The sequence below is a fragment of the Biomphalaria glabrata genome, chromosome 11 (assembly GCF_947242115.1).
Source record: "Biomphalaria glabrata chromosome 11, xgBioGlab47.1, whole genome shotgun sequence".
Taxonomy (NCBI): Eukaryota; Metazoa; Mollusca; class Gastropoda; family Planorbidae; genus Biomphalaria; species Biomphalaria glabrata.
This window is the reverse complement of record NC_074721.1, coordinates 12,510,604-12,523,549: the sequence shown is the minus strand read 5'-3', so window position 1 is coordinate 12,523,549 and position 12,946 is coordinate 12,510,604. Positions and strand designations below refer to the sequence as shown.

Below are 12,946 nucleotides of genomic sequence, written 5' to 3'. Positions count from 1 at the left end.
GAAATAAGTTTAATGTGTTTAATAGACGCAACAGGGTCAATAATTTATATCACAGCATGAATAGCGAGATCCCATGGCAGTGACATGATATGTAAAACCTGATGTAAAAAAAAATGGGACACTTATTTGGGGGCCAACCTCAAGTAGGGAACCAGGGAGACTTTCAAATGGGAAACCCCATCCACCTAGCTACACCACTGCAATAGATTCGTCAAGAAATATAATTACCAATCGTCTGCGTAGTGGGCAGAGCCAACAGAGAATATAATTTTGTCTAAATTTTGGACATTATCTGGACACGAAAGTAGAAACCAAATCTCTGAGCCACTCTAAACACAGAAACAATGAGCATGTTGTTATATTGTTTGTTGTGACAACAAGACTTAGTATATAGTGAAGTATAGTTACAAAAACCAAAACCAAAAAAACACCAAAGATAAGTTGAAATCACCAAGGCTTCCAAACCTGAAACAAGTTCTGATCGGGAAATAGTAAGTAAATGCCGCACTCCTCGTTATCTGTAATTGTGAGCAGGGGCGTCGATAAGGTGCCGGCACCAAACATCCAGCCGGTCACTATGCACACCAAATACTGATCGGACTGGTAGGGCGTAAACAACCCAGGCAGCACATGAACAGCTCCCTGCGGAAAAAAAGAGAACCGAATTTGTGCAATTTAAAGTGATATTTTCGCATGCATTCTACTGAAGGGAGACAATCTAATAATGATAACGATACGTAAATTAAAAAAAAAACCACAAAGGCCACAATAATACGACCATACAATAGCAATAAGAACATCAATAGTCCCAACCACAAAAGCAACACAAAAAGATGATCACACAATAACCTTAACAGCTACCTCAATATAACCACACACTAACACACAAACACCACAATTGAACTACAATTTATCTACACGACCTTGTAGTCAACAAGTGGTAACCGCATACGGTGTATTAACTACGAAACAGACACGCAGTTGCCACTGACTAAATGCGACATTATATTTACGTGTATGTTGTTTGTATGTAGAGTTATTTCCATTTTTACGAAAGCTCGTATTGGGATGATGTGTTATTAAAGAGTATGATGTACCTAACTTCTAGTGTTTGCGTCGCTTATTGAGTTCAGTGTTCTTTAGTGTAATATCAAGTTTATAAGTGTATAATTTAAGCTAACAGAAAAAACACATGTAAACCAAACAATAACCACAAAACAATCACACACAATCAAAGGGTCTTACAACAAAAACAGAACAATCACTTCGTAACATAACCATACAAGCACCAGTCAACAATCGTAATATAGTAACACAACAACCACACAATAGCATCATAAACAACACCTGAGATGAACTCCTATTGAAAAATCAGAGCAGGAAGGACTAGTTCTCCCGTAGTGCTCTGGCAAGAAACTTAGCCGTCCGGCGTAATGCCTCATAGCTACCATACTAGTCGAGTGACTGCACAGGCAAGTCCCCCCTTAGCTCGCGGAGCTGGTGACACTCGTACAAGACATGCGACACTGTTTCGACGCTCTCTCCACAGTGACGGCATCGGGAGTCAAAGTTAGTGCGGAACCGGGCAAAGTATGCCCCAATAGGACAGTGTTCCGTCCTGCACTGCGCCATAAACAACACCAGCCTGGTCGTGTGGTATTCACGCTGGCCTGTCGTTCGGTCGTCTCGATGGTCCTGTGATCAAACCCTGCCCGCTGCCTTTTCCAGTCGTGATGCAGTTTAGTCTAGGATGTAGATTATCTTGACTTTGAGGAAACATCCGAAACAAATAAAACAAGACATAAATAAAACAAGACACAAACAGACATATACAAAGATGGATTTCAATGGGCGATGGTTTCAGTGACCATGCTTGAAGCAGTGGAAATTTACCATTGGTCTGTCCAGCCTATCCCTGCGGTATGTCCATACGAGCAGTGCTAGGAAGACTATCCAGACAAAGATGACGTAATACCAGTAAGTTGATTGCGTGTTTGGGTCTCCATCCCATTGGGTCTTCATGACGGCATAGTCTTTCCTACGACAAATAGGCATAGTTAAACATTATAGTATAATGCGTATAGTTAATGTCAATTTAATAAAGGACATATTTGTCTTTTAGATGGAGACTATTTGATTTGAAACTACACACATATACTGTGCTTGGTTCCCAAACATTAATCCAAGGAATAGATCGTGTTTTACTTAGTTTCCACCTACCTGTCCAATATGAATATACCTCCATCCTCCATTTACCAAGCCATATCCTACTTTATGCAGATATACCTTCTCTTGTCTACAGTATATATTTCATCAAAGTAAAAAAAAAAAGATAAATAAAGAAGATGGCTATACTATCCAATAGTCTGTTGGACCCTTGATGTATGATCTGTCGACATTCTTTCTCCATTCCTCTGTCTTTTGCCTTGGATAGAACCTGTTTCAATGACAGGCCCGTTCAATCTTTTATAATGTCTTCCCATCGCTTTCTCTGTCTGCCTCTTTTCATTTTCCTGCTACTGTTCCGGCAGGAAGGTCTTTGCTAGCGCTGAGGACCTTGTGATATGGCTAAAGATTTTAGTTAGCGTTTTTTGACAGTACATAGCAAGTCATAATGGGTTCCGTTCGCAGTATTAATCCTGCTTCCAATCTATTTGTATGCGATGCGATTTTATCAACGAAAAAAAAAGTCGTAAGACCTGGAAAGAAATTTGACAGTTTGACACCAGAAAAACGGATAGAATCGCGTTGATGGAAATGTCTTTTACAGGAGAACGTTTTCAGTTGATCTTATTTCGGAAGGCTCTCTCAATCACTTTTAAAAGGTCGTACTGCAAGCACTGTAAGATCTTTAAATTTCATATAATTTTTTTTAACATTGGTAAGTTTTGTTGTTAGTTCAATTTGATCAATAGTCAATAACATGTAACACGCTTGGCTGTGTGACATAAACCGCTTGGCTACTTATCAAGAAGGTTCGAGTACAACTTTGTAAAGGCAGCTCGGAAATCTACTTCCAGATACCCGTTCCCCCCCCCCCCCCAACAGGGTCCACAGAAAAGAATGGACGATAGCGCACTAAGTGTGCCGTAGCATGAAAGAGGCGCTAGACGAGGGTCATTAAAAAAGAAAATAGTTGCTCTTTATTACCATGGCACCTCCATTGAGCTGGAGCAATCTTCAACGCCTCCAGAGAAGATGCGCCCTGTATCGCATCTGCAGTTGATGTATTCTGGTGTCAGCATTGACATATTGCTGGGCTGTGACAAGAATAATAAAACAAGAAAAACATATAAAAATACTTTTTAAAAAAAGTAGTTGTATCGATTGGATTGTCATGTAATTAAATTTAAAAATTTAGAATAGATCTAGACCAACAACAATAGATCTGTGCGATTAATAAATTTTTACCAATTGTTTTAATTTAGCGCTTTCATGTTTTTAACTTTCTTAATACGCTATGATCCTGGCACTTATAGGACCAGTGGGTCCGTATGGGGTGAGGGAGAAAGAAAGGGATATCTGGGTGGATTTTACTAGAAATTGTTTTTTTTACGACAATAAACACTCGTTATGCTATCACGCGCCAAAGAAAACTAGCAAGTGCTTCACAGGACAAGATGATCTAAATATAGCTTGATAGCTACTCACCCTGCAGTTTCTAGCTGTCCAGGACTTGTCTTCGCTTGACCACCGGCCACACGTGACCCGCTTACAGAAGACCGTTAATTTCAACAAGTCGTTCCCTTTCACAACATGTCTCTCTTTCACCCGAATCAACAAATAGAATTTCGTGTCTTTGGCCAGCAGATATTCTAGCTGACGATAAGAACGATAACCAGAATATAAATATTCGTGAACTTATTCACCAGTTTAACAACGTAAAGACTCAAAAATAAAATCATTTAATGTTCTAGAAGTAACTGCATCTCAATAGACTGCGCACACTCATGTAGTTTTGTAGGCAATACACACCTCGGCTAAATATAAATAGAATCTAATCATTTTATGTTGAAACACCAAAAACGTAATAACATTAAAGCAATCTCTAGTAACCAGTAACTACAGTTTAGGTGAAAACAGAGTAGCTACTATAAATAGAGTAAGAAATTGAAAGACGCAAATAAGATAGCACACAACATACAATACGAAGGACAAGAGACAACATTGCACAATCTGGCTCTGAAATAGATGCCACACGGGGAAAAGAAAGGCTGGAAACAAAAAAACATTGTTCAGTAGAACAAGAAGCAAAGACTGCGGGATGGACATACACTATGAAACACTAAACTAAGAGTCACTGCCCAGATCAGAGTTGTTTGGCGAAGCACTGTTGCAGCCCGACGCCCCACTATTGTACACTGTCTTCATCAATTTTTTATTTGTCCAAAGTGGATATCTCTCAAAATGTTTCTTTTATAAACTTCTATTTTTTAAAGTGGACATTTTAAATTTTTTAATGAAGAAATCGAATGATACTATGACTTAATGTTTATTACAAAAGCATCAGCTTCCGAAAATTGGTGGAATTCGATGCCGATTTTGTTATATGATTAAAAAAAGAATGTATATTTCCCTAGTTATTTTGTTAATTTTTAACATTAAAAAAAAGTCACAGACAAACGACGGCTTACTGGAAGTTGTGGCAGGAACAGAGAGGTGGGGTCGCCAGTGATATTGCGTAACGTCTCATTATAAGTCCGGGGCATTTCCACGTAGCCTTTGTCCATGATGTCCAGCGTTTCGCGGGTAGATCTGACGATGATAGGCGACACCGTGTATATCATGTCCAGAGAGGGCCGCAGAAAGAGCTGAGTACCAAACATAACCGAGGCGTTAAACTGCAAGAAGAACAAACAAAATATTGATTTAAAAAAAATCAATGCCATATTTCTCAATACTGTAGGAATAAGCTCCCCTTTTTCTATATCAAATAATTTTAATAAATTCCCACTAATTGATAAACTAATTGTTTTTTTTTAATTGATTCATGTATTGTCATCGACTCTAAATAAAAAATTATGCAAAATTTAAGCTTGATCTGCGAAAAAGTTTTGAAAAAAATAAAAAGGGGAATAACTCCACACATACAGCTCTATCACTAGACATCAATAACTACTATTTATTTTTTATTTTCGATGCCAAACAAAATAATTAAATACCAAAATTATTAACCAACTTGTTAATTCTTTTTATCGATTCATGTTTTGCTGATTACAACAAATATTGTGTAAAGTTTCAACTTGATCGGGTGTGAGAGAAACAATGTGTACAATTTGCACCAAACAGACAGAGTGATTTGATATAAGTTTTGCAAAAATAAATATCGTATGCTTTGAAACTATAAGCAACCATTAAGTTCCTATGAGACAAAAGTTGGGTTTTCAAAGTCTATAAAAAAAGAAAATCAATGAAGACCCTTAATAACGTCATAGGACAAATGTGAACCACACATACAATCACTTTCATTCGATTGGCAACACAAAGTACACGACGTCTTGCCTTAAGTAACAGACAGTCACTGTCTACCACAACCCGATTTCCGAGTCTGTTGAGTCCAGTATGTAGCTTAATTCTAAACGTCTTATGGTCAACTAGAAGAAGAAACAAAAGATTACAAGTGAGACTTTGTCAGATGAGGCACATAGTCAAAACAAAAATGGAAATCGGAGCTGTCTTGGTTTTCTCAATATCCCATTGACCGTTAGGAGATATTTATCCTGCTAATTAAAATTAAATTTTTCTTAGTACACTGACGCTATTAATGTTATCACGTTGTTAATATTCATAAAATTCAATAAGCTGATTGCTGTGAAGATAAGGTTCAGTGTAATGTGATGAAATGATCCTCTAATCCAGTGTTTCCCAAAATGTGTTCCGCGGAACCCTAGTGTTCCGCGAGCCCTGAATAGGTGTTCCACGAACTACTGAAGTAATGAACTGTTAGGCCACCAGGTGAATCTCTCTAAAAAGTAAGCAAAGTGTTCCTTATATAGTCAAAATGTGCGATGTGTTCCGTTAAGGAAAAAAGTTTGGGAAGCACTGCTCTAATTGATGGTTGGAGAATAGCCATTGCCTCATTCATGGTCTTTGCAATTAGCCCTTTCCTATAGTTCTGTGGGACGACAAGGTACAAATAAAAACATATATATATATTATCTTTCCTGTAAAGCGTGTGGCAAATCTCTTTTGTGAGCACGTGGGAGAGGGGAACCTCTAGGACAGCGGGAACAATAGATGGAAGAATAGATAGACAGACACAGATAGATAGATAGACAGATAGATAGATAGATAGATAGATAGATAGATAGATAGATAGATAGATAGATAGATAGATAGACAGGCAGGCAAACAGACAGACAGACAGACAGATAGATAGATAGATAGATAGATAGATAGATAGATAGATAGATAGATAGATAGATAGATAGATAGATAGATAGATACTTACAAGTCAAAGGTTTAGGTATAAGTCTGATATCGAAGATTTCCCAGTAGACTTCTTCAAGGAAATAGTCCAATGGAGATAACTGTTGAATAACTATCATAATTACTGGGGCGTTTATTTCCAAATCTCCAATACGTGACGACAGCGAGGATTCATGTGACCCATACACCTGTTGATGTCAGTCGAATAACTCTAAAACATTATTATTACTTTACCAGATGTGACGCCACTTGTAAAGACGCCAGTGCCTAGATTCTTGCGTTTGGAAAGATTGTAGCCTGTTGGCACTCTTACGAACACCATTTCGCCTTCAATGTATGACGTAATGCATGGCCATTGACCTAGATGGCATTTGCATTAATAATTGAATGATGTAGCACTTTGGATTTGCAAATATTTCCATGAATGTGATTACATTAACACTGGAATGACGGCAGAAAGCAGACAGACGGTAAATGTTGATTTTTGTTTTTAAGTTATAGAAACTGGCTATGTATAGGCCATACTCCTTGTAGGCCTGCATCCAACATCACAAGACAAGCCCTGAGCTGGAACCTACCAGGAAATAGGAAAAGGGACGACCCTGAAATACATGGCGCAGTGATCAGGAAGCAGATGGACAAGTCGTGGGGAAAGTTGGAGAGACTTACCCAGAACCGAGACCCCTGGAGGAATCTGATTTGTGGCCTATTGAAAGCAATAACGACTATTTGGTTTTGAGTTTTATTGTCAATCACCATGAGCCACATTTAAAGTGGTATTTAGAGGCGCATGAATCTAGTGAGTAGCAAGATGGCAATTGTGTTTTAAGTTGCTCTAGAAGAAACTTAAAGGGAAACTCCGGTGGTTTTTCAAATTTGAGTTATGACATATTTAAATTCTGCGTAAAAAGTTGTAATAGTAAACATTTTACCATTTTTTATTTAAATGGTTAGATACATTTATATTTAGTAAATTATTCAGTAAATTCTTGACATCTCAAAAAAAAAACGGGGTTCTATGAGATTTTGTTTTAAGCTAGTTCTTACGTCACTTCCATGAATAATACGGAATGAGAAACTAGATTTGACCAATCGTATCGCTTCATTCTTACAGTAGCTGTTAGGCTGTTAAGCTTAGTGACGGCCTAGTCCAGAGCTATGATACAGTTATATATATATATATGTATAGATAGATCTAAAAGTATTGGGATAATCAACTCGACAAAAAGAGTAACATTTTCATCTAAGCCTCTCTCTGTCATAAGAAGTAAATAGATCGTGTGTCTGACTGATTCGAACAAACTGGTCAGTGTAAGGCTAGTCGAGACTACGTGTAGTCGGTCATGACAAGACAACCAAGCGATAGTGTTTGTTGTGTGTTGAGTGGTCTGGCTAGAAAATACACACTGCCGTGGTTAGTCAAGCATGTAAATCTAATTTTAATACGCATTTATTCTTTGCTTACAAGATCATAGATCTAACTGCATAGACCAAGATATATTTCTTTTACGAGAATGTAAACTTTGCTGTATGGTCTCCTGTTATACAATAAATCAATAGATTAAAACACTTTTGTGACGTCACATAGAAAGCCGGTGAAAGTCTGACTGTTTTGGATGCGCAGGAAAATTACGTCGGAAAAACATCAATACTAAGTTTGCAAAGAAAAAAAAAAGAATCATATATTCATTTTCTGTAAATCAAAACACATATTATATCAAAAATTGTCAAAACCATCAGAGTGTCCCTTTAAGAAATATTTTTTTAAAATAAAAATATGATATTTACATTTAACCCAGCCAGAAAAGCTACCATCTAAAAAGAAAGTTAAAACAGGCCCTGATTTCTAAATGTGGAAGCCCTGTGCAATGCAGGCCTTCCTCTTCGTAATTGTCACAAGAGTATATTCTTAGACTCTTGAAAGTTTAGGCTTATGTAAGCTTGCCTCCATCTTCCTGTCTGAACAAACATCTATCTGGAAATATCCAATTATTGCATCCCTATTACCGATGGCTCGTCTCACAAGACGCACGGATTGGAAGCGAGGCCAAAGGCCGAGCAAACTGAGGAAACTTTTCCATGTTCTTTCTATGTACCACATCAACCGTGCAGGTGTCAGCCATAAGGGGCGGCCCCATGAGGAACGGTGTGAGATAGTGACATTTTTGTTGGGACTTTCTTCCGTCCCCGCCAGTGCAACGGACTTAGTTCTTAATCACACCAGTAGGTTTTTTTCGCCCGAGCGCCACGGGCAAATGGAGGCTTAAATATTACAAATTAAGATAACTTTGTCATGGTTACGCCCTTGAGGCTATTGGGTTTCCTGCATTCTTAACATTACATATACATTATTTAGGAAACAAACGAAAGCCGAGCAGACTCAAACGTGAATCACAAGGTCCTTCAGCCTCGAAGTTCTCGTGATTGCAAAGCTTCCACAACTTTTTTCTTCTTCTAGCCAGCTGTTATCTCTAATGCAGTCTAAGCACATTCCTAAATCCTGGCCCGCTTGAAAAGACTAATCAATTCTTATTATGTATTCTCTGGTATTTTATCTTACCGCCATCTGGATGTAGGGGTCGATTGATATGTCATTGATGAGCAGGCTGTAGGTGTGCGTCTCCACATAGACGTAGCCATAAGCATGTGTACTGCCGATTCTCAACACTCGTTTCTGGCTGGAATCAAAACTGCAGCATTCTACAATGGAGTCTGCTAAGGGGGACAACTATGAAAAGACAATAAAAGAGGTTAATTGAGTATGTCCCCTTGGTTGATTTGGAGGACATCTACTTTTTGGAAGTAACGTCTGTATTATATAAGATAAGGATGGAATGCAATTACACTAATAAAAGTCAACCTAATTCGTCCTGTTGCGACGTCTAGAAAACATCATGAAAAGGGCATCAAAAATTACACTCACAACATTACCATATTTAAAGGAACTTTTTGAACAAAAGTGTCTACGGAAAATCGAAAAAAATCTTGGAAGACAACGGTCACTCGCGAAGTGGGCGACTACTGTCAATCAAAACAAGAACAGAGCGATACAAAAACTCGTTCGTACCTCATTCGGTCAGACTATATCAACGCCACTCGTTGCTCAGGAAACATGAATAGGACCAAGATGCCTGTGTGTAGTCGCTGAATGAACTTTCTATGTTGTGTCTGTTGTATTTATGTGTATGTTTCTGTTGTGTTGTCTTTATATGAGAAAAAAGTCCTTGTAATCACAACAAATTTCCATAAGGATCAATAAAGCAGTCTTAGTCTTAGTCTTAAATATCCAAAACTTGTGTCGCGGGCCAGATTACCGAAGGGGTACACAATTTATATAATATTGATTAATGTAATGACAAGCCTGTGGATCTAGTACTTAAATTTATTAATGGGATACTTGAAGTTTATATTTTTTACGCGTCAGAAAATTACTTCATTTCTCTACTTAAAATGTGAGCCACATTGAAGCTAGCTTTTACACTGACACATTTTCTTGTCTCTTGCACATCATCCAGGTCTACATACTAGCCCAAATCTCCCACAAGAAGTCGGGGGATGGAAGCGAGACAACCGCATGACAGTCAAGCTAGAAAATCACACGACCAAGCAGTCCAGCTAGAATACCACACGACCAAGCAGTCCATCTAGAATACCACACAACCAAGTAGTCCAGCTAGAATACCACACGACCAAGCAGTCCATCTAGAATACCACACAACCAAGCAGTCCATCTAGAATACCACACAACCAAGTAGTCCAGCTAGAATACCACACAACCAAGCAGTCCAGCTAGAATACCACACAACCAAGCAGTCCAGCTAGAATAACACACGACCAAGCAGTCCAGCTAGAATACCACACGACCAAGCAGTCCAACTAGAATACCACACAACCAAGTAGTCCAGCTAGAATACCACACGACCAAGCAGTCCAGCTAGAATACCACACAACCAAGTAGTCCAGCTAGAATACCACACAACCAAGTAGTCCAGCTAGAATACCACACAACCAAGTAGTCCAGCTAGAATACCACACAACCAAGTAGTCCAGCTAGAATACCACACAACCAAGCAGTCCAGCTAGAATACCACACGACCAAGTAGTCCAACTAGAATACCACACGACCAAGTAGTCCAGCTAGAATACCACACGACCAAGTAGTCCAGCTAGAATACCACACAACCAAGTAGTCCAGCAAGAATACCACACAACCAAGTAGTCCAGCTAGAATACCACACAACCAAGTAGTCCAGCTAGAATACCACACAACCAAGTAGTCCAGCTAGAATACCACACAACCAAGTAGTCCAGCTAGAATACCACACAACCAAGTAGTCCAGCTAGAATACCACACAACCAAGCAGTCCAGCTAGAATAACACACAACCAAGTAGTCCAGCTAGAATACCACACAACCAAGCAGTCCAGCTAGAATACCACACAACCAAGTAGTCCAACTAGAATACCACACGACCAAGTAGTCCAACTAGAATACCACACAACCAAGTAGTCCAGCTAGAATACCACACAACCAAGCAGTCCAGCTAGAATACCACACGACCAAGCAGTCCATCTAGAATACCACACAACCAAGTAGTCCAGCTAGAATACCACACGACCAAGCAGTCCATCTAGAATACCACACAACCAAGTAGTCCAGCTAGAATACCACACAACCAAGTAGTCCAGCAAGAATACCACACAACCAAGTAGTCCAGCTAGAATACCACACAACCAAGTAGTCCAGTTAGAATACCAAACGACCAAGTAGTCCAGCTAGAATACCACACAACCAAGTAGTCCAGCTAGAATACCACACAACCAAGTAGTCCAGCTAGAATACCACACAACCAAGTAGCCCAACTAGAATACCACACGACCAAGTAGTCCAGCTAGAATACCACACGACCAAGTAGTCCAGCTAGAATACCACACGACCAAGTAGTCCAGCTAGAATACCACACGACCAAGTAGTCCAGCTAGAATACCACACAACCAAGTAGTCCAGCTAGAATACCACATGACCAAGTAGTCCAGCAACAATACCACACAACCAAGTAGTCCAGCTAGAATACCACACAACCAAGTAGTCCAACTAGAATACCACACAACCAAGTAGTCCAGCTAGAATACCACACGGCCAAGCAGTCCAGCTACAATACCACACGACCAAGCAGTCCAGCTAGAAAACCACACAACCAAGTATTCCAGCTAGAATACCACACAACCAAGTATTCCAGCTAGAATACCACACAACCAAGTAGTCCAGCTAGAATACCACACAACCAAGTAGTCCAACTAGAATACCACACAACCAAGTAGTCCAACTAGAATACCACACAACCAAGTAGTCCAGCTAGAAAACCACACAACCAAGTATTCCAGCTAGAATACCACACAACCAAGTAGTCCAGCTAGAATACCACACAACCAAGTAGTCCAGCTAGAATACCACACAACCAAGTAGTCCAGCTAGAATACCACACAACCAAGTTGTCCAGCTAGAATACCACACAACCAAGTAGTCCAGCTAGAATACCACACGACCAAGCAGTCCAGCTAGAATACCACACAACCAAGTATTCCAGCTAGAATACCACACAACCAAGTATTCCAGCTAGAATACCACACAACCAAGTATTCCAGCTAGAATACCACACGACCAAGCAGTCCAGCTAGAATACCACACAACCAAGTAGTCCAGCTAGAATACCACACGACCAAGTAGTCCAATAGAATACCACACAACCAAGTAGTCCAGCTAGAATACCACACAACCAAGTAGTCCAGCTAGAATACCACACGACCAAGCAGTCCAGCTAGAATACCACACAACCAAGTAGTCCAGCTAGAATACCACACGACCAAGTAGTCCAATAGAATACCACACAACCAAGTATTCCAGCTAGAATACCACACAACCAAGTATTCCAGCTAGAATACCACACAACCAAGTATTCCAGCTAGAATACCACACGACCAAGTATTCCAGCTAGAATACCACACGACCAAGTATTCCAGCTAGAATACCACACGACCAAGTATTCCAGCTAGAATACCACACGACCAAGCAGTCCAACTAGAATACCACACGACCAAGTAGTCCAATAGAATACCACACAACCAAGTATTCCAGCTAGAATACCACACAACCAAGTAGTCCAGCTAGAATACCACACAACCAAGTAGTCCAGCTAGAATACCACACGACCAAGTAGTCCAACTAGAATACCACACGACCAAGTAGTCCAATAGAATACCACACAACCAAGTAGTCCAGCTAGAATACCACACAACCAAGTAGTCCAATAGAATACCACACAACCAAGTAGTCCAACTAGAATACCACACGACCAAGTAGTCCAATAGAATACCACACAACCAAGTAGTCCAGCTAGAATACCACACAACCAAGTATTCCAGCTAGAATACCACACAACCAAGTATTCCAGCTAGAATACCACACAACCAAGTAGTCCAGCTAGAATACCACACAACCAAGTAGTCCAACTAGAATA

At 39.6% G+C, this 12,946-nt stretch overlaps 1 protein-coding gene across 1 annotated transcript in view; it reads right to left on the bottom strand.

Moving 5' to 3' along the window:
• LOC106063215 (uncharacterized) overlaps nucleotides 1–12,946 on the bottom strand; it is an 82,329-nt gene that overhangs the window by 23,367 nt on the left and 46,016 nt on the right. Inside the window, exons 23-31 of the mRNA XM_056004316.1 lie at nucleotides 8,990–9,157; nucleotides 6,452–6,617; nucleotides 5,503–5,594; nucleotides 4,635–4,841; nucleotides 3,652–3,819; nucleotides 3,151–3,260; nucleotides 1,894–2,038; nucleotides 466–642; nucleotides 229–329 (exon numbers count right to left, since the gene is read on the bottom strand). Coding sequence (XP_055860291.1) covers nucleotides 229–329; nucleotides 466–642; nucleotides 1,894–2,038; nucleotides 3,151–3,260; nucleotides 3,652–3,819; nucleotides 4,635–4,841; nucleotides 5,503–5,594; nucleotides 6,452–6,617; nucleotides 8,990–9,157 — 1,334 coding nt within the window. The remainder of the gene's footprint in view (nucleotides 1–228; nucleotides 330–465; nucleotides 643–1,893; nucleotides 2,039–3,150; nucleotides 3,261–3,651; nucleotides 3,820–4,634; nucleotides 4,842–5,502; nucleotides 5,595–6,451; nucleotides 6,618–8,989; nucleotides 9,158–12,946) is intronic.